The sequence below is a fragment of the Agelaius tricolor genome, unplaced genomic scaffold, assembly GCF_023055355.1.
Source record: "Agelaius tricolor isolate 1412-34295 unplaced genomic scaffold, bAgeTri1.0.p SCAF_154, whole genome shotgun sequence".
Lineage (NCBI taxonomy): Eukaryota > Metazoa > Chordata > Aves > Passeriformes > Icteridae > Agelaius > Agelaius tricolor.
This window is the reverse complement of record NW_027269414.1, coordinates 1-21,717: the sequence shown is the minus strand read 5'-3', so window position 1 is coordinate 21,717 and position 21,717 is coordinate 1. Positions and strand designations below refer to the sequence as shown.

At 52.5% G+C, this 21,717-nt stretch overlaps 1 protein-coding gene across 1 annotated transcript in view; it reads right to left on the bottom strand.

The window, feature by feature from the left end:
- Positions 1-19,444, bottom strand: part of LOC139586944 (filamin-A-like) — a gene marked incomplete at its 5' end in the record, with an annotated part of 46,664 nt that extends 27,220 nt beyond the window's left edge. Inside the window, 14 exon segments of the mRNA XM_071420631.1 lie at positions 155-177; positions 1,015-1,179; positions 3,148-3,321; positions 5,238-5,366; positions 6,240-6,380; positions 8,993-9,095; positions 11,075-11,322; positions 13,087-13,110; positions 13,463-13,652; positions 15,661-15,817; positions 15,903-16,026; positions 17,529-17,610; positions 17,612-17,700; positions 19,283-19,444. Coding sequence (XP_071276732.1) covers positions 155-177; positions 1,015-1,179; positions 3,148-3,321; positions 5,238-5,366; positions 6,240-6,380; positions 8,993-9,095; positions 11,075-11,322; positions 13,087-13,110; positions 13,463-13,652; positions 15,661-15,817; positions 15,903-16,026; positions 17,529-17,610; positions 17,612-17,700; positions 19,283-19,444 — 1,811 coding nt within the window.
- Positions 19,445-21,717: the final 2,273 nt, after the last annotated feature.

Sequence of the window (21,717 nt, the reverse complement as noted above, 5' to 3'; positions counted from 1 at the left end):
TGTCACACACAGGGACACGGAAATGTCACACACTGGGACAGGGACGGGTCACACATGGGGACAGGGACATGGAAATGTCACACACATGAACACAGGGACAGTGGCTGTCCCTCCCTGTCCCCCCCCTGGTGACATGGACCAGGTGCTCCCCCACCTCCTGGGGGACAAACGAGATCCCTGTGGGGACACAGAAATGTCACACATGGGGACAGGGACATGTCACACACAGGGACACAGGGACAGTAAAGGGACAGGGACAGAGATACAGGGTACAATGTCCCCAGTGTCCCCAATGATGTCCCCATACCCAGGTGGCCGTCCCGGAGCCGTTTGAGCGTGCAGGGCTCCGTGTCCCCAATGTCTCAATGATGTCCCCAGTGTCCCCATACCCAGGTGGCCGTCCCGGAGCTGTTTGAGCGTGCAGGGCTCTGTGTCCCCAATGTCCCCAGTGTCCCCAATGATGTCCCCAATGTCCCCATACCCAGGTGGCCATCCCGGAGCCGTTTGAGCGTGCAGGGCTCCGTGTCCCCAATGATGTCCCCAGTGATGTCCCCAATGTCCCCAATGATGTCCCCATACCCAGGTGGCCGTCCCGGAGCCGTTTGAGCGTGCAGGGCTCCATGTCCCCAATGATGTCCCCAATGTCCCCAGTGTCCCCATACCCAGGTGGCCGTCCCGGAGCCATTTGAGCGTGCAGGGCTCCATGTCCCCAATGTCTCAATGATGTCCCCAATGTCCCCAGTGTCCCCATACCCAGGTGGCCGTCCCGGAGCCGTTTGAGCGTGCAGGGCTCCGTGTCCCCAATGATGTCCCCAATGATGTCCCCATACCCAGGTGGCCGTCCCGGAGCCGTTTGAGCGTGCAGGGCTCCGTGTCCCCAATGATGTCCCCAATGTCCCCAATGATGTCCCCATACCCAGGTGGCCGTCCCGGAGCCGTTTGAGCGTGCAGGGCTCCGTGTCCCCAATGATGTCCCCAGTGTCCCCAATGATGTCCCCAATGATGTCCCCATACCCAGGTGGCCGTCCCGGAGCCGTTTGAGCGTGCAGGGCTCGCGCCGCCCCGAGGGCGCGGTGACGGTGGCGCTGAGCTGGCTCAGGTCCCCGATGTCCCCCATGTCCAGCGGGATCTCGGCCGAGGCGCCCACCTTGAGGTGGGACTGGCGCAGGGAATCGTCACCTGAGGGGACAGTGGGGACACAGGGGGGTCACAGGTGGCACCCAGGGGACAGTGGGGACACTCAGGGGTCACCAGGGTCAAATTTTGGGGGATTTTTAGGGCTTTTTTCAGATTTTTGTTGGGTTTTTCCCCCAGTTTTGTGTTTCCCACCTGTAATCCTGGCCGTGAAGGGGCTGCCAGTGACCCCAGGTGTGTTTGTCAGGGGTTTTGGGGGATTTTTTTTGGTTTTTTTTTGGTTTTTTCCCCAAATTTATGTGGTTTTCCCCCATTCTGTGTTTCCCACCTGTCATTCTGGCCGTGAAGGGGCCAGGTCAGGTTTTAGTGGGGTTTCTGTGGATTTTTTCTCATTTTTTTCTCATTTTTCAGGGTTTTTTTCTTGGTTTTTTTTTTCCCCAGATTTTTCCCCCCAATTTTGGGGTTTTTTTTTCAGATTTTTGTTGGGTTTTTCCTCAATTTTGTGTTTCCCACCTGTAATCCTGGCCGTGAAGGGGCTGCCCGCGATGTGACCCCAGGTGTGTTTGTCAGGGGTTTTTGGGAGGTTTTTGTGGGTAATTTACTCTTTTTTTTTGGTTTTTTTTAGTTTTTTCCCCAGATTTTTGTGTTTTTCCCCCCAATTTTGGTTTTTTCCCCAGTTTTGTGTTTCCCACCTGTAATCCTGGCCGTGAAGGGGCTGCCAGTGACCCCAGGTGTGTTTGTCAGGGGTTTTTGGGAGGTTTTTGTAGGTAATTTACTCCTTTTTTTTGGGGGTTTTTTGAGTTTTTTTTTGTTTTTTCCCCAGATTTTTGGTTTTTTCCCCCATTTTGTGTTTCCCACCTGTAATCCTGGCCGTGAAGGGGCTGCCAGCGATGTGACCCCAGCTCAGGTTTTAGTGGGGTTTTGGGGGTTTCTGTGGATTTTTTCTCATTTTTGCAGGTTTTTTTTGGTTTTTTCCCCAGATTTTTGGGTTTTTTCCCCAGATTTTTTTGTTTTTTCCCCCAATTTTGTGTTTCCCACCTGTAATCCTGGCCGTGAAGGGGCTGCCTGTGATGTGACCCCAGGTGTGTTTGCCAGGGGTTTTGGGGGATTTTTTTTTTTGTTTTTTTGGGTTTTTTTTGTTTTTTTCCCCAGATTTTTATATTTTTTCCCCCAATTTTTTTTTTTTCCCCCAATTTTTGGTTTCCCACCTGTAATCCTGGCCGTGAAGGGGCTGCCCGCGATGTGACCCCAGGTGTGTTTGCCAGGGGTTTTGGGGGATTTTTGGGAGGTTTTTGTGGGTAATTTACTCTTTTTTTTTTTTTGGTTTTTTTTTGTTTTTTTCCCCAAATTTTGTGTTTTTCCCCCATTTTGTATTTCCCACCTGTAATCCTGGCCGTGAAGGGGCTGCCTGCGATGTGACCCCAGGTGTGTTTGTCAGGGGTTTTGTGGGTAATTTACTCCTTTTTTTTTGTTTTTTTTTTTGTTTTTTTTTCCCCCAATTTCTGTGTTTTTTCCCCCAATTTTGTGTTTTTCCCCCAATTTTGTGTTTCCCACCTGTAATCCTGGCAGTGAAGGGGCTGCCCGCGATGTGACCCCAGGTGTGTTTGCCAGGGGTTTTTGGGAGGTTTTTGTAGGTAATTTACTCCTTTTTTTGGGTTTTATTTTTATTTTTTCAGGTTTTTTTGGTTTTTTACCCAGATTTTTCTGGTTTTCCCCAATTTTGTGTTTCCCACCTGTAATCCTGGCCGTGAAGGGGCTGCCTGCGATGTGACCCCAGGTGTGTTTGCCAGGGGTTTTGGGGGTAATTTACTCCTTTTTTTTTGTTTTTTTTTTTGGTTTTTTACCCAAATTTCTGTGTTTTTCCCCCATTTTGTGTTTCCCACCTGTAATCCTGGCCGTGAAGGGGCTGCCTGCGATGTGACCCCAGGTGTGTTTGCCAGGGGTTTTGGGGGATTTTTGGGAGGTTTTTTTTTGTTTTTTTTTTGTATTTTTTCCCCCATTTTGGTTTCCCACCTGTAATCCTGGCCGTGAAGGGGCTGCCTGCGATGTGTTTGTCGTTGTACTTGACCACGATGCCGTAGTCCCCGGGCAGCACGGGCAGGTAGGACACGGAGCAGGTGCCGTCCCCGTTGTCCTGGCAGCTGATCTCAGCCTTGGAGGGACCCTCCACGGCCAGGGACAGCCCCCCTGGGGACAAGGACACGGTCAGGGGACAGCCTGGGACCCTCCATGGCCAGGGACAGCCCCCCTGGGGACAAGGACACGGTCAGGGGACAGGGACAGCCCCCCTGGGGACACATGGGGACAGTTAGGGACAGCCTGGGGACAGGGACAGCCCCCTGGGGACATGGGGACACATGGGGACAGTCAGGGACAGCCCCCCTGGGGACATGGGGACAGTTAGGGACACCCTGGGGACACCCTGGGACCCTCCACAGCCAGGGACAGCCCCCCTGGGGACATGGGGACAAGGACACGGTCAGGGGACAGCCTGGGGACAGGGACAGCCCCCCTGGGGACACAGGGACAGTTAGGGACAGTCAGGGGACAGGGACAGAGCCCCTGGGGACACGGGGACAAGGACATGGTCAGGGGACAGCCTGGGACCCTCCACGGCCAGGGACAGCCCCCCTGGGGACACATGGGGACAGTCAGGGACACCCTGGGACCCTCCACGGCCAGGGACAGCCCCCTGGGGACATGGGGACAGTCAGGGACAGCCTGGGGACAGGGACAGCCCCCGTGGGGACACATGGGGACAGTCAGGGACAGTCAGGGACCCTCCACGGCCAGGGACAGCCCCCCTGGGGACATGGGGACAGTTAGGGACAGTGTCCCCATTGCCCCCAATGTCCCCATTGCCCCCAGTGTCCCCATTGCCCCCAATGTTCCCAATGTCCCCTGACCCCTCATTGCCCCCATTGTCCCCAGTGCCCCCATTGTCCCCACTGTTGCCATTGTCCCCATTGCCCCCATTGTCCCCACTGTCCCCATTGTCCCCAATGTCCCCATTGCCCCCAATGTCCCCATTGTCCCCAATGTCCCCATTGTCCCCAGTGTCCCCAATGTCCCCAATGTCCCCATTGCCCCCAATGTCCCCATTGTCCCCAATGTCCCCATTGTCCCCAGTGTCCCCAATGTCCCCAATGTCCCCAATGTCCCCATTGTCCCCAATGTCCCCAATGTCCCCAATGTCCCCAGCTGTCCCCATTGCCCCCAATGTCCCCATTGCCCCCATTGCCCCCAATGCCCCCAATGTCCCCATTGCCCCCATTGCCCCCATTGTCCCCACTGTCCCCATTGTCCCCAATGTCCCCATTGCCCCCAATGTCCCCATTGTCCCCAATGTCCCCATTGTCCCCAGTGTCCCCAATGTCCCCAATGTCCCCAATGTCCCCACCCTCTCCGGCGTCCTTGGTGTTGACGGTGAACGTGGCTGGGCGGTTGATGGCGCCCCATTGTCCCCAATGTCCCCATTGTCCCCAATGTCCCCATTGTCCCCATTGCCCCCAATGTCCCCAATGTCCCCAGCTGTCCCCATTGCCCCCAATGTCCCCATTGCCCCCATTGCCCCCAATGCCCCCAATGTCCCCATTGCCCCCATTGCCCCCATTGCCCCCAGTGTCCCCATTGTCCCCAATGCCCCCATTGTCCCCATTGTCCCCATTGTCCCCATTGCCCCCAATGCCCCCATTGTCCCCATTGTCCCCATTGCCCCCAATGCCCCCATTGTCCCCATTGTCCCCAGTGTCCCCATTGTCCCCAGTGTCCCCAATGTCCCCAATGTCCCCATTGCCCCCAATGTCCCCAATGTCCCCAATGTCCCCACCCTCTCCGGCGTCCTTGGTGTTGACGGTGAACGTGGCCGGGCGGTTGATGGCGCCCCATTGTCCCCAATGTCCCCATTGTCCCTGGTGTCTCCATTGCCCCCATTGTCCCCAGTGTCCCCATTGTCCCCATTGTCCCCAATGTCCCCATTGTCCCTGGTGTCTCCATTGTCCCCATTGCCCCCATTGTCCCCAGTGTCCCCAGTGTCCCCAATGTCCCCAATGTCCCCAATGTCCCCATTGTCCCCAATGTCCCCATTGTCCCCATTGTCCCACCCTCTCCAGCATCCTTGGTGTTGACGGTGAACGTGGCCGGGCGGTTGACGGTGCCGTGGGTCAGCCCGGGGCCGTAGGCGGTGACGTGGCCGCTGTTCACGTAATCCACATAGAACTGCAGGGGGCTGCCTGGGGGGGACACACGGGGACATGGGGGGGGTCACAGCGTGTCCTGACCCCCCCACAGTGTCCCCAAACTGCCCCCAAATCCCCCATGGGGACAGTGACCCCAAAGAAACTCCCCAAAGCCACCCCCAGGTGACAGAATCCACATAGAACTGCAGGGGGCTGCCCGGGACAGGGGGACACTGGGGGGGTCACAGCGTGTCCTGACCCCCCCACAGTGTCCCCAAACTGTCCCCAAATCCCCCATGGGGACAGTGACCCCAAAACCCCCCCAAAACTCACTCCTGGCTGCTCCCATGGGTTCCAAACACCTCAAAATCTCCCAAAAAATTCCAAAATTCCCCCAAATTCCGGGTACCAGGGATGTGGATGCTGTTACACTGAATGTCCATCTCGTGCAGCCAAAACTCCCCCAAAACTCCCCCAAAACCCACCCTTGGCTGCTCCCCTGGGTTCCAGACACCCCAAAATTCCCAGAAATTCCCCCAAATTCCCCGAATTCCCCCCAAAATCCCGGGTACCAGGGATGTGGATGCTGTCACAGCGGATGTCCATCTCATGCAGCCAAAACTCCTTAAACCACCCCAAAACCCCCCAAAACTCACCCCAAAAACCCCCAAAACCCACCCTGGGCTGCTCCCCTGGGTTCCAGACACCCCAAAATTCCCAGAAATTCCCCAAAATTCCCCGAATTCCCCCCAAAATCCCAGGTACCAGGGATGTGGATGCTGTTACACTGAATGTCCATCTCGTGCAGCCAAAACTCCCCCAAAACTCCCCCAAACCCCACCCTTGGCTCCTCCCCTGGGTTCCAGACACCCCCAAACACCCCAAAATTCCCCAAAATTCCCCGAAATCCCCCCAAATCCCGGGTACCAGGGATGTGGATGCTGTCACAGCGGATGTCCATCTCGTGCAGCCCCGCCTCGCTGGGCGCAAACCTCACGGTCACCGTGCCGTCCTTGTTGTCCGTGATGTCCGGGGTGGCCACCTTGCCCGAGGGCATCCGCACCTCACCTGGGGGGACAGGGACACCTGGGGTCACCTGGGACAGCTGGGGACAGCTGGGGACACCTGGGACAGCTGGGAGGGACTGGGGACAGCTGGGGACACCTGGGGACACCTGAGAGGGGCTGGGGACACCTGGGAGTGATTGGGGACACCTGAGAGGGGCTGGGGACACCTGGGAGTGATTGGGGACACCTGGGACAGCTGGGGACACCTGAGAGGGGCTGCAGTGGCCACCTTGCCCGAGGGCATCCGCACCTCACCTGGGGGACACTGGGGTCACCTGGGGTCACCTGGGACACCTGGGGACAGCTGGGACAGCTGGGAGAGACTGGGGACACCTGGGAGTGATTGGGGACACCTGGGGACACCTGGGAGGGACAGGGGACACCTGGGACACCTGGGGTCACCTGGGACAGCTGGGACAGCTGGGAGTGATTGGGGACACCTGGGGACACCTGGGGACACCTGAGAGGGGCTGCAGTGGCCACCTTGACCAAGGGCATCCGCACCTCACCTGGGGGACACTGGGATCACCTGGGACAGCTGGGGACAGCTGGGGACATCTGGGGTCACCTGGGGACACCTGGGGACAGCTGGGAGGGACTGGGGACACCTGGGGACACCTGGGAGGGACAGGGGACACCTGGGGTCACCTGGTAGGGGCTGCAGTGGCCACCTTGCCCGAGGGCATCCGCACCTCACCTGGGGGACACCTGGGGACACCTGAGACACCTGGGGACACCTGGGAGGGACTGGAGACACCTGGGGACACCTGGGGACACCTGGGGTCACCTGGGACACCTGGGGACAGCTGGGACACCTGGGGTCACCTGGGACACCTGGGACACCTGGGGACACCTGGGGTCACCTGGGACACCTGGGGACAGCTGGGAGTGATTGGGGACACCTGGGGACAGCTGGGGACACCTGGGAGGGACAGGGGACACCTGGGGACACCTGGGGTCACCTGGGACACCTTGGGGACACCCAGACACTTTTGGGCTGTTCAGGGCTGATTTGGGGATGATTTTTGGGTGTTCCTGGGGTGGTTTTGGCTGATTCAGGACCGGTTTTGGGGAGATTTTTGAGGGGATTTTGGGCTGAGTTTTGGGGTGGGTTTTGAGGTGGTTTGGGTTCATTTTGGGCTGGTTTGGGTTAATTTTGGGGTGGGTTTTGAGGTATTTTTGGGCTGATTTTTGAGCTGCTTTTGAGGTATTTATGCACCAATTTTAGAGCTGACTTTGAGGTATTTTTGGACCAGTTTTGAGGATGTTTTGGGCGGATTTTTGGACCGGTTTTGAGGAGGTTTTGGGCGGATTTTTGGATGTTTTTGGGCCGACTTTGAGGTATTTTCGGGCCTATTTTGGGCTGGTTTTGAGGTATTTTTGGGCCTATTTTGGGAAGGTTTTGGGCGGATTTTTGGACCGGTTTTGAGGAGGTTTTGGGCAGATTTTTGGATGTTTTTGGGCCGACTTTGAGGTGTTTTTGGGCCTATTTTGGGCTGGTTTTGAGGTATTTTTGGGCCTATTTTTGGGGCTGGTTTTGAGGTATTTTTAAACCAGTCTTGAGGATGTTTTGAGTGGATTTTTGGACCAGTTTTGAGGATGTTTTGGGCGGATTTTTGGATGGTTTTGGGCCGACTTTGAGGTATTTTTGGGCCTATTTTGGGGTGGGTTTTGAGGGATTTTTGGACCGGTTTTGAGGAGGTTTTGGGCCATTTTTGGACTGGTTTTTAGAGATGTTTTTGGGCTGACTTTGAGGTATTTTTGGGCCTATTTTGGGCTGGTTTTGAGGTATTTTAGGACCGGTTTTGGGAAGGTTTTGGGCGGATTTTTGGACCGGTTTTGAGGAGGTTTTGGGCCATTTTTGGACTGGTTTTTGGAGATGTTTTTGGGCTGACTTTGAGGTATTTTTGGGCCTATTTTGGGTTGGTTTTGAGGGATTTTTGGGCCTATTTTGGGGCTGGTTTTGAGGTATTTTTGGACCGGTTTTGAGGAGGTTTTGGGCAGATTTTTGGACTGGTTTTTGGGCTGACTTTGAGGTATTTTTGGGCCTATTTTGGGGCTGGTTTTGAGGTATTTTTGGACCGGTTTTGAGGATGTTTTGGGCAGATTTTTGGACGTTTTTGGGCCAACTTTGAGGTATTTTTTTGGCCAGTTTTGGACCTGACCCTGAGGTATTCTCGGGCCAATTTTGTACTCGTTTTTTGGTTGGTTTTTGGAGACATTTTTGGGCCAACTTTGAGGTATTTTTGGGCCTATTTTGGGGCTGGTTTTGAGGGATTTTTGGACCGGTTTTGAGGAGGTTTTGGATGGATTTTTGGACCGGTTTTGAGGAGGTTTTGGGTGGATTTTTGGATGTTTTTGGGCCAACTTTGAGGTATTTTTGGGTGGATTTTGGGGCTGGTTTTGAGGTATTTTTGGACCGGTTTTGAGGATGTTTTGGGCAGATTTTTGGACGTTTTTGGGCCAACTTTGAGGTATTTTTTTGGCCAGGTTTGGACCTGACCCTGAGGTATCCTCAGGCCGATTTCGCACTCGTTTTTTTGTATTTTTGGGGCAATTTTGGGCCAGTTTTGGGGACCCCCCCACCCCCCAAATTCGGGGTGTCCCTCTCACCTGTGATCTCGCCCTTCTTGATGGTGAAGGGGATGACGAGGTCGAAGGGCCGCAGCCCGGCCATGTCCAGCCCGTTGACCCCCAGCAGCGGCCGGTCCGTGGCCTGGGGGGCACCGGGGGTCAGAGCACCCCAAAAACCCCACGTCCCAACTGTCACCCCAAACTCCCTGCTCCCCTCCATTTTCCCCCAAATTTTCCCCCATTTTTCCCATGTTTTTCCCATTTTTCCCCAATTTTCCCCCATTTTTTTCCCATTTTCCCCCCATTTTCCCTCTGTTTTTTCCGGTTTTTATTCCGAGTTTTTTCCCCTGGGTTTTGCCCCCTTTTCCCCATTTTCTCCCCTTTTTTTCCTCATTTTCCCCCATTTTTTCCTGTTTTTTCCCATTTTTCCCCTGTTTTCTCCCCGTTTCTCCCCATTTCCCACTCACCATGACCTGGAAGGGGCTGTTGGGGATGTGCTCCCCCCAAACCTGACGCAGACCCCACATTTCCCTCTATAATCCCCATTTTCCCCCCTTTTTCCCCATTTTTCCCCATTTCCTCCCTTTTTCCCCCTTTTTCCCATTTTTACCCCATTTTTTCACCAATTTTTTCCCATTTTTACCCCATTTTTACCCCATTTTTTCCCATTTTTACCCCGTTTCTCCCCATCTCCCACTCACCATGACCTGGAAGGGGCTGTTGGGGATGTGCTCCCCGCCGAACCCAGCAGATCCCAGATTTCTCCCAAAATCCAACCCCATATCCTCATTTTTCCCCATTTATTGCCACTTTCACCCATTTTTACCCCATTTTTTCCCCTTTTTTCCCATTTTTACCCCATTTTTACCCCGTTTCACCCCATCTCCCACTCACCATGACCTGGAAGGGGCTGTTGGGGATGTGCTACCCCCAAACCTGACACAGACCCCACATTTCCCTCTATAATCCCCATTTTCCCCCCTTTTTCCCCATTTTTCCCCATTTCCTCCCTTTTTCCCCCTTTTTCCCATTTTTTCCCATTTTTACCCATTTTCTCCCCATCTCCCACTCACCATGACCTGGAAGGGGCTGTTGGGGATGTTCCCCCCCCGAACCTGACGCAGATCCCAGATTTCTCCCCAAATCCAACCCCATATCCTCATTTTTCCCTATTTATTACCATTTTTACCCTGTTTTTTCCCATTTTTACCCCATTTTTTCCCGTTTCCTCCCCGTTTCTCCCCATTTCCCCACTCACCATGACCTGGAAGGGGCTGTTGGGGATGTGCTCCCCGCCGAACCTGACACAGATCCCACATTTCCCTCTATAATCCCCATTTTCCCCCATTTCTACCCCATTTTTACCCCGTTTTTTCCCGTTTCCTCCCCGTTTCTCCCCATTTCCCCACTCACCATGACCTGGAAGGGGCTGTTGGGGATGTGCTCCCCGCCGAACCTGACGCAGATCCCAGATTTCTCCCCAAATCCAACCCCATATCCTCATTTTTCACCAATTTTTTCCCATTTTCCCCCATTTTTTCCAATTTTTTCCCATTTTCACCCCATTTTTTCCCGTTTCCTCCCCGTTTCTCCCCATTTCCCCACTCACCATGACCTGGAAGGGGCTGTTGGGGATGTTCTCCCCCCAAACCTGACGCAGATCCTACATTTCCCTCTATAATCCCCATTTTCCCCCCTTTTCCCCTTTTTTCCCATTTTTACCCCATTTTTTCCCATTTTTACCCCATTTCTCCCCATCTCCCACTCACCATGATCTGGAAGGGGCTGTTGGGGATGTGCTCCCCATGAACTGCACACATTTCCCCATTTTTACCCCCATACGTCCATTTTCTCCCCCATTCTTACCCCATTTCTCTCATTTTTACTCTGTTTTTCCCATTTTTAACCCCGTTTTTTCCCATTTTCTCCCCATTTTCCCACTCACCATGACCTGGAAGGGGCTGTTGGGGATGTGCTCCCCGCCGAACCAAACACATACCCCACATTTCCCTCTATAATCCCCATTTTCACCCATTTTTACCCCGTTTTTTCCCCTTTTTTCCCATTTTTTCACCCATTTTTTCCCATTTTTACCCCGTTTCTCCCCATTTTCCCACTCACCATGACCTGGAAGGGGCTGTTGGGGATGTGCTCCCCGCCGAACCTGACGCAGATCACGTATTTGCCGGGCTGGGGCGCGGTGTAGAAGATGTCGAAGGTGCCGTCGGGGTTCTCCACCACGTCCACGTCCACCTCGGAGCCGTCGGGCGTGCACACCGAGCAGGTGACCTTGCCCTTGCCGGCCGCCTTGGCGTCCACCGTGATCAGCGTCTGCTCGCCCAGCTGGATGGTGGGGCCCAGGCCTGGACCTATGGAGATGGGGGTCAGGGACCAGGAACCCCAAAATGGGGCGAGGAACCCCAAAACAGGGTCAGGAATCCCAAAACTGGGCCAGAAACCCCAAAACGGGGCCAGAAACCCCAAAACGGGGCCAGAAACCCCAAAACGGGAGCACCGTGATCAGGGTCTGCTCGCCCAGCTGGATGGTGGGGCCCAGGCCTGGACCTATGGAGATGGGGGTCAGGGACCAGGAACCCCAAAACAGGGCCAGGAACCCCAAAACGGGACCCATTGGGGCCAGGAAACCCAAAATGGGACTGGGAAACCCAAAATGGAACTGGGAAACCCAAAATGGAACCCATCTGGGCCACCGTGATCAGGGTCTGCTCGCCCAGCTGGATCGTGGGGCCCAGGCCCGGACCTGAGGGAGATGGGGGTCAGGGACCAGGAACCCCAAGACGGGACCCATTGGGGCCAGGAACCCCAAAATGGGGCCAGAAACCCCAAAACGGGACCCATTGGGGCCACTGTGATCAGGGTCTGCTCGCCCAGCTGGATGGTGGAGCCCAGGCCTGGACCTGAGGGAGATGGGGGTCAGGGATGGGGCCAGGAACCCCAAAACGGGACCCATTGGGGCCAGGAATCCCAAAACGGGACCAGAAACCCCAAAACGGGACCAGAAACCCCAAAACGGGGCCAGAAACCCCAAAACGGGAGCACCGTGATCAGGGTCTGCTCGCCCAGCTGGATGGTGGGGCCCAGGCCTGGACCTATGGGAGATGGGGGTCAGGGATGGGGCCAGGAACCCCAAAATGGGGCCAGGAACCCCAAAACGGGGCCAGAAACCCCAAAACGGGGCCAGAAACCCCAAAACAGGACCCATTGGGGCCAGGAACCCCAAAACGGGGCAAGAAACCCCAAAACGGGACCAGAAACACCAAAATGGGGCCAGAAACCCCAAAACGGGGCCAGAAACCCCCAAATGGGACCAGGAGTCCCAAAACAGGACCAGGAACCACAAAATGGGGACAGGAATCCCAAAAAGGGGCTGGAAATCCCAAAATGGGGTTGGGAACCCCAAAATGGGACCCATTTGGGGACATTTGGAACAGGAGCCCATTGGGAACCCCAAAACGGGGCCAGGAACCCCCAGGCTGGACCCATTTGGGGTCACCAGAATGGGATCCCTTTGGTGGCCCCATAAAGGAGCCTTTGGGGTCACCATGGTGGGACCCCATCGGTGGCCCCAAAATGGGATCCCATCATTAATTTTGGGGGTCCCCGACATTAATTGAGTTTGGGGGTCCTACATCCTTCACTTGGGGGGATCCTACATAATTAAATTGGGGGAATCTCTCATTAATTGAGATCATGGGTGTCTCCCATCATTAATTCTGGGGGGTCCCCATCATTAATTGGGATCACGGGGGTCTCTCATCACTAATTTTGGCGGGGTCCCTTCATTAATTAAGATCATGGAGATGTCCCATCATTAATTTTGGAGGGTCCCCATCATTAATTTTGGAGGGTCCCCATCATTAAACTGGAGGGGTCCCTTCATTCATTGAGGTCATGGGGCTCTCCCATCATTAATTTGGGGGGGTTCCTCATCATTTAAATCGGGTTCCTCCCACCCCAAACCCCCTCCCAACCCAACCCTCACCCCCTCCCCTGTCTCCCCCCCTTCCCCTCATGCAGGGCCATTTTTGGGGTGCGAAGGGGGCTCGATTTTGGGGTGCAAAGGGGGGGTTTTGGCCATGCTCCCCCCCCCCCCAACCAAGCCGTGCTCTTACCTAAGCCGTGACCTCCGATGGAAACTACAGCGTGGGGGGGGGTGGGCGTGGGGGGGTGGGCGTGGGGTGGGCAGAGAAGCAAGAAATCCAGTGAGACACAGCCGTGAGACCCCCAAAACCCCCCGAAACCCCCCCCAAAATCCCCCAAAACACCCCCAAAAATCCCCTTCTCCCCCCTCAGTGCAGCCGTGCCCCTTTCCCAGCAGGGTTGTGCCCCCCCCATTCCTGAGGAGATTTTCGCGATGGTTTCTCCCATTCCTGAGGTGGTATCCCCCATTTGGGGGGGGGGTTCCCCTGTAGTTTTTGGGGTGGTTTTTCCCATTTTTGAGGTGTTTCCTCCCAATTTTTGGGGGTTTTCCCCCGTTTCGGGGCTCACCGGTAACCGTGCACTTGCTGGCGTCGCCGGTGGGCACGGCCCGGATGCGGTAGGGGGAATAGGGGATCTCGTCCCCCCCGTATTTGATGAGGATGGTGTAGCGGCCGGTCATGTCCGGCACGTAGGACACGGTGTAGGTGCCGTCCTGATTGTCCCGGATTGAGGCTTTCTTGGGCTTCCCCTCAGGATCCTGAAGGGAAAAAGCGGGAATTTCGGCCATTGGTGAGGTGAGAATTGGAATTTGGGCAGTTTTTAGGGTGTGGGGTTGGATTTTAGGGCTGGGAAAAAGCATCCCAGGGCTCCCGGGTGGGCTCATGCTCCCTTGGGACTCCCCTCGGGATCCTGAGGGGAAAAAGCTTTTCCTGAGGGGAAAAAGTGGGAATTTTAGGGATTGGTGAGGTGAGAATAAGAATTTTGGTGGTTGGGAGGGGGGAAAATGGGAATTTGGGCAGTTTTTAGGGTGTGAGGCTGGATTTTAGGGCTGGGAAAAAGAATCCCAGAGCTCCTGGGCGGGTCATGCACCCTTGGGATTCCCCTCAGGATCCTGAGGGGAAAAAGCTTTTCCTGAGGGAAAAAAGTGGGAATTTTAGCCATTGGTGAGGTGAGAATGGGAATTTTGGTGGTTGGGAGAGGGAAAATGGGAATTTGGGCAGTTTTGGTGTGTGGGGTTGGATTTTAGGGCTGGGAAAAAGCATCCCAGAGCTCCCAGGTGGGGTCATGCTCCCTTGGGACTCCCCTCAGAATCCTGAGGGGAAAAAGCTTTTCCTGAGGGGAAAAAGTGGGAATTTTAGCCATTGGTGAGGTGAGAATGGGAATTTGGGCGGTTCAAAGGTAGAAAAATGGGAATTTGGGCTAGAAAAAGGATCAAAGAGCTCCTGGGTGGGGTCATGCTCCCTTGGGCTTCCCCTTGGGATCCTGAGGGGAAAAAGCTTTTCCTGAGGGGAAAAAGTGGGAATTTTAGCCATTGGTGAGGTGAGAATGGGAATTTTGGTTGCTAGGAGGTGAGAAATGGGAATTTGGGCATTTTTTGGGTGTGGGGTTGGATTTTAGGGCTGGGAAAAAGCATCCCAGAGCTCCCAGGTGGGATCATGCTCCCTTGGGACTCCCCTCAGAATCCTGAGGGGAAAAAGCTTTTCCTGAGGGGAAAAAGTGGGAATTTTAGGGATTGGTGAGGTGAGAATAAGAGTTTTGGTGGTTGGGAGGGGGGAAAGTGGGAATTTGGGCAGTTTTTAGGGTGTGGGGTTGGATTTTAGGGCTGGGAAAAAGCATCCCAGAGCTCCCAGGTGGGGTCATGCTCCCTTGGGACTCCCCTCAGAATCCTGAGGGGAAAAAGCTTTTCCTGAGGGGAAAAAGTGGGAATTTTAGCCATTGGTGAGGTGAGAATGGGAATTTGGGCGGTTCAAAGGTAGAAAAATGGGAATTTGGGCTAGAAAAAGGATCAAAGAGCTCCTGGGTGGGGTCATGCTCCCTTGGGCTTCCCCTTGGGATCCTGAGGGGAAAAAGCTTTTCCTGAGGGGAAAAAGTGGGAATTTTAGCCATTGGTGAGGTGAGAATGAGAATTTTGGTGGTTGGGAGGGGGAAAATGGGAATTTGAGCAGTTTTTGGGTGTGGGGTTTGATTTTAGGGCTGGGAAAAAGAATCCCAGAGCTCCCGGGTGGGTCATGCACCCTTGGGATTCCCCTCAGAATCCTGAGGGGAAAAAGCTTTTCCTGAGGGGAAAAAGTGGGAATTTTAGCCATTGGTGAGGTGAGAATGAGAATTTTGGTGGTTGGGAGGGGGAAAATGGCAGTTTGGGCAGTTTTGGGCAGAATTTGGGCAGTTTTGGGTTTTGGGGTTTGATTTTAGGGCTGGGAAAAAGAATCCCAGGGCTCCTGGGTGGGGTCATGCACTTGGGACTCCCCTCAGAATCGTGAGGGGAAAAACCTGGATTTAGGCGATGTGATGTGGGTTTGGGGATAAAAAAAATGGGAATTAGAGAATGTGGAACAGGGTTTTGGTGTAAAAACCTTGGAATTAGGAACTCTTTGGTCACTTTGTGGCCACCAGTGCACACAAAACTCCCACCTCCACCACCAACCCCCCTCACAACAAACCCCAACCGCCCCATCTCCAACGCTCCCCCACCTCCTCCAAACGCCCAAAAAACCCCAAATCCCACCCTCCCCACCCCATAAAGAGCCCCAAAACCCCAAAGGCACCGTGATCTGCACGGCCAGCAGCCCCTCGCCGGCGTCCTTGGCGTCGATGGTGAACTCCACGGGCAGGCTGGCCGGCACCCCCGTGGTGTTCAGCCCGGGCCCGCTCGCCTTCACTTTGCTGGCGTCGTGCGTGGGCAGCGCCTTCACTTTGAAAGGGCTTTAGGGGAGGAATTTTGGGGTCAGAACAGCCCAAAATACCTGGGGTGACACCCGAAATGTGTCCCCAGCCACCAAGGGCGCACCTGCGGGGCACCTCGTGGTCGCCGTAGCGCACGGAGATGCTGTAGGGGCCCTCGCGGGACGGGACGTAGGACACGCGCTGAGTGCCGTCGCCGTTGTCGGCCACGTCCACGGGCTCCAGCACGCCTGGTGGGGGAAATGGGGGTTTTGGGGTTTTTGGGTTTTTTGGGGGTTTTTTGGGTGTGTTTTGGGGTTTTTTTGGGGGTTTTTTGGGGGGTTTTTTGGGTTTTTTTGGGGGGGATTTTGGGGTTTTTTGGGGGGTTTTTTTGGGTGTTTTTTGGGTTTTATTAGGGTTTTTTTTTGGGGGGGGTTTATGGGTGTTTTTACGGGTGTTTTTGGGGGTTTTTATGGGTGTTTTTATGGGTGTTTTTGGGGGTTTTTAGGGTGTTTTTATGGGTGTTTTTGGGGTTTTTTTTGGGGGGGGGGTTTTATGGGTGTTTTTGGGGTTTTTTAATGGGTGTTTTTATGGGTGTTTTTATGGTTTTTTTTTGGGGTTTTTTTGGGGGGTTTTGGGGGGTTTTTATGGGTGTTTTTGGGGGTTTTTAATGGGTGTTTTTATGGGTGTTTTTGGGGGGTTTTTTGGGTGTTTTTATGGGTGTTTTTGGGGGGGGTTTATGGGTGTTTTTTGGGGGTTTTTTGGGTGTTTTTATGGGTGTTTTGGGGGGTTTTTTTGGGTGTTTTTTGGGTTTTTTGGGGGTTTTTTTTGGGGATTTTTTCGGGGTTTTTTTGGGGTTTTTGGGGGGGTTTTATGGGTGTTTTTCGCAGGTTTCTTGGGGTTTTTTTGGGGGGGGTTTGGGGGGTTTTTATGGGTGTTTTTGGGGTTTTTTAATGGGTGTTTTTATGGGTGTTTTTTGAGGGTTTTTTGGGGGGTTTTATGGGTGTTTTTATGGGTGTTTTTGGGGTTTTTTTATGGGTGTTTTTATGGGTGTTTTTTGGGGGTTTTTTGGGTGTTTTTATGGGTGTTTTGGGGGGGGTTTATGGGTGTTTTTTGGGGGTTTTATGGGTGTTTTTATGGGTGTTTTTGGGGGTTTTTTTGGGTGTTTTTGGGTTTTTTGGGGGTTTTTTTTGGGGATTTTTTCGGGGTTTTTTTGGGGTTTTTGGGGGGGTTTTATGGGTGTTTTTCGCAGGTTTCTTGGGGTTTTTTTGGGGGGGGGGTTGGGGGGTTTTTATGGGTGTTTTTGGGGTTTTTTAATGGGTTTTTTTATGGGTGTTTTTTGAGGGTTTTTTGGGGGTTTTATGGGTGTTTTTATGGGTGTTTTTGGGGTTTTTTTATGGGTGTTTTTATGGGTGTTTTTGGGTTTTTTGGGGGGGTTTTTTATGGGGTTTTTGGGGGGTTTTTTGGGGTTTTTTTTGGGGTTTTTATGGGATGGGTTTAAAAGGATTGTAGAGTAACATAAGAGTAACAGGGTAGTACAGAAATTATTAAAAAGGGGGAATGAGGTGGCCCCAAAATCCTACAGGGTGTCCCAAAATCCCCATAAGGTGCCCCAAAATCCCATAGAGCACCCCCAAAATCCCACACCTAGTGCCCCCAAAATCCCAAACCTAGTGCCCCAAAATCCCACAGAACACCCCCAAAATCCCCCCAAATCCCCCCCAAAATCCCCCCAAACTTCTCTCCCACTGACCTTTGGGGCCCTGGACTTTGACGTCCAGCGGGGCCACGCCGGCCTTGGAGGTGTCCACGGTGAAGCTTTGGGGGACGTTGGCCCCGAACGTGGCCGGGGCTCAGCCCGGGACCCCCGCAGGTCACTCGGGACGCGTCCACCACGTCCGACACCGGCACCTGGAAGGGGCTCCCTGGGGGAAAACGCAGGAATGAGGTGGATCTGGGGTGAGGTTTGGGGAAAAAAAATGGGATTTTGGGGATAATTGAGGATTTAGGGGTCAACAGGGGGAAAAAACAGGGGTTTAGGGGAAATAAATGGGGTTTGGGGGTGTGGGGTGGGTTTGGGATCAGCAAGGGGAGCAATGGGATTTAGGGGTGGCTGCAAAATGTATCATCAAAGTTCCTAAAAATCCCATCAAATCTCTCAAAAATCTTCCTAAAAACCCCCCAAAATTAAAATCTTTAAAAATCGCGTGAAAATAAAAAACCAAAAAATTACCTGAACAAATAAAAAAATCCCTAAAAATCCCTCCCCCTCTCCCCACGAAAATAAATCTTGAAAAATCTCCCAACACTCAAAAAAATCCCTGAATTTCAATAAATAAATCCCCGAAATTAAAAATAAATAAATAAATAAATAAATAAATCCTCTGGAATGAAAAAAAAAAAATCCCCGAAATGAAATAAAAATCCTCCAAAATTCAAAATAAATCCCAAAAATTTCACCAAAAAAAAATCCCAAAAATCCCCAAAAATCAAAAAAAATTCCCATAAAATTCCCCAATAATTCCCCCAAAAATTCTCAAAAAATTCCCCAATAATTCCCCAAAAATTCCCAAAAAATTCCCAAAAAACCCCCCCAAAAATTCCAAAAAAATCCCCAAAAATTCCCATAAAATTCCAAAAAAAATTCCCCAAAAATTAAAAAAAATTCCCAAAAAATTCCCAAAAATTCCCCAAAAAAATCCCAAAAATTCCCCAAAATTAAAAAAAATTTAAAAAAATTCCCCAAAAACCCAAAAAAAATTGAAAAAAAAATCCCAAAAATTCCCCAAAAATCAAAAAAAAATTCCCCAAAATTCCCAAAAAAATCCCCCCCAAAATTCCCAAAAATTCAAAAAAATTCAAAAAAAAATCCCAAAAAATTCCCCAAAATATCCCCCAAAAAAATCCCAAAAAATTCAAAAAAATTCCCCAAAAAATCCAAAAAAATTCCAAAAAATCCCAAAAATTCAAAAAAATTCCCAAAAAATCCAAAAAAATCAAAAAAAAATTCCGAATAAAATCCAAAAAAACCCCAAAAATTAAAAAAAAAATCCCAAAAAAATCCCAAAAAAATCCCAAAAAATCAAAAAAAATCCCAAAAAAAATCCCCAAAAATCCCCAAAAAATCCCAAAAAATCCAAAAAAATTCCCCAAAAAATCCCCAAAAAATCCCAAAAATTAAAAAAATTCCCCCAAAAATTCCCAAAAAACTCCCAAAAATCCCCCAAAAATCCCCCAAAAATTAAAAAAAAAATCCCAAAAAATCCCAAAAAAATCCCCAAAAAATTCCCCCAAAAACTCCCAAAAAATTCCCCCAAAAACTCCCAAAAAATTCAAAAAAAATCCCAAAAAATCCCCCAAAAAATCCCAAAAAATTCCCCAAAAACTCCCAAAAAATCCCCAAAAATCCCCCCAAAAATTAAAAAAAAAATCCAAAAAAAAAAAAAAAAAAAATCCCCAAAAAAATCCCAAAAATTCCCAAAACCTTCCCGCCGTGCCGGGGCTCACCGGGGACCTGGTGGCCGCCGTAGGTGACGTTGAGGCTGTAGGTGCCGGGCTCGTAGGGCACGTACTCCACGGAGCAGCTGCCGTCCTTGTTGTCCGTGCACGACATCTTGGCCTCCGAGGGCCCCTCCACGGCCAGGCCCAGGCCCCCCGTGCCCAGCCCCCCTGGAAATGGGGTTTGGGGTTGTGGATGGGGGGAAATGGGGTTTGGGGTCATGGGAGAGAGGGGAAATGGGATTTGGGTTGTGGGATGGGGGGAAATGGGATTTGGGGTTGTGGGATGGGGGAAATGGGGGGGAAATGGGATTTGGGGTCATGGGAGAGAGGGGAAATGGGATTTGGGGTCATGGGAGGGGGGTAAATGGGGGGAAATGGGGTTTGGGTCATTGGAAGGAGAGATTTGGGAGGAAAATGGGATTTGGGGTCATGGGAGGGGGGGAAATGGGGGGAAATGGGGGAAATGGGATTTGGGGTCATGGGAGGGGGGGGAAATGGGGGGGAAATGGGATTTGGGGTCATGGGAGGGGGGGAAATGGGATTTGGGGTCATGGAGAGAGGGGAAATGGGATTTGGGGTTGTGGGATGGGGGGAAATGGGATTTGGGGTCGTGGGGAGGAGGGGGAAATGGGATTTGGGGTTGTGGGATGGGGGGGAAATGGGATTTGGGGTCGTGGGATGGGGGAAATGGGGGGAAATGGGATTTGGGGTCATGGGAGAGAGGGGAAATGGGATTTGGGGTTTTGAGAAAGGGGGGAAATGGGATTTGGGGTTTTGGGAAAGGGGAAATGGGGAGAAATGGGGGGAAATGGGATTTGGGGTCGTGGGATGGGGGAAAATGGGGGCAAATGGGATTTGGGGTCATGGGATGGGGGAAAATGGGGGGGAATGGGATTTGGGGTCATGGGAGGGAGGAAATGGATTTGGGGTCGTGGGATGGGGGAGAATGGGATTTGGGGTTGTGGGATGGGGGAAATCGGGGGGGAAATGGGATTTGGGGTCATGGGAGAGAGGGGAAATGGGGGAAATGGGGGGAAATGGGATTTGGGGTCATGGGATGGGAGGAAATGGGGGGGAAATGGGATTTGGGGTTGTGAGAAAGGGGGAAATGGGATTTGGGGTCATGGGAGAGAGGGGAAATGGGGGGCAAATGGGATTTGGGATCATGGGATGGGGAAATGGGATTTGGGGTCATGGGAGGGGGGGAAATGGGGTTTGGGGTCATGGGAGGGGGGAAATGGGATTTGGGGTCATTGGAAGGGGGAGATTTGGAAGGAAAATGGGATTTGGGGTCATAGGAAGGGGGAAATTTGAGATTTGGGTCATGGGAGAAAGAGATTTAGAGGAAAAATGGGATTTGGGGTCATTGGAGAAAGAGATTTGGAGGGAAAATGGGATTTGGGTCATTGGAAGGAGAGGTTTGGGATTCGGGGTCATGGGAGGGAGAGATTTGGGGGGAAATGGGATTTGGAGTCATGGGAGGGGAGGAAATGGATTTGGGGTTGTGGGAAAGGGGGGAAATGGGATTTGGGGTCATTGGAAGGGGAAATTTGGGAAGAAAAATGGATTTTTGGGGGTCATCGTGGTGAGGTTTGGGAAATAAAGGGGGGTGAGGAAGTGCGGGGAGGAGGAGATTGGGAATTTGGGAATTCCCATTGGGATTCTGGGAATTCTTGGCAGGATTTTGGGGATTTCCATCGGGATTCTGGGGATTCCCATCAGGATTTTGGGGTTTCCCATTAGGATTTTGGGGATTCCCATGGGGATTTTGGGGTTTCCCATCAGAATTTTGGGGATTCCCATGGGGATTTTGGGGACTCCCATTGGGATTTTGGGGATTCCCGCTGGGATTTTGGGGTTTCCCATCAGAATTTTGGGGACTCCCATCAGGATTTTGGGGATTCCCATTGGGATTTTGGGGATTCCCATCAGAATTTTGGGGATTCCCATGGGGATTTTGGGGTTTCCCATCAGAATTTTGGGGATTCCCATGGGGATTTTGGGGATTCCCATCAGGATTTAGGGGATTCCCATCAGGATTTTGGGGTTTCCCATCGGGATTTTGGGGTTTCCCATTGGGATTTTGGGCTCTCACCGGGTCTCCACGGTGAATTTGTTGGGCTGGTTGGTGGTGCCGCTCTGGATGCCGGGGCCGTGCACCCGCACCCGGCTGGGGTCGCAGCCCTCGGTGACGGGGACACGGAACGGGCTCAAGCGGCACCGGGGACCCCCCGTAGGTCACGTCCACCTTGTGCAGGCCTGCGTGGGGCAGCGGGGTCACCCCAAATCCCACCAAAAATCCCCTCAAAATCCCTAAAGATTGCCCAAAAATCCCGCAAAATCCCTCCACACCCCCCCAAACCCATAAATGTCCCTCCAAGTCTCTCAAAATCCCTTAAAATTCCCCCAAAATGTTCTAAAATCTCCCCAGAATGTTCCAA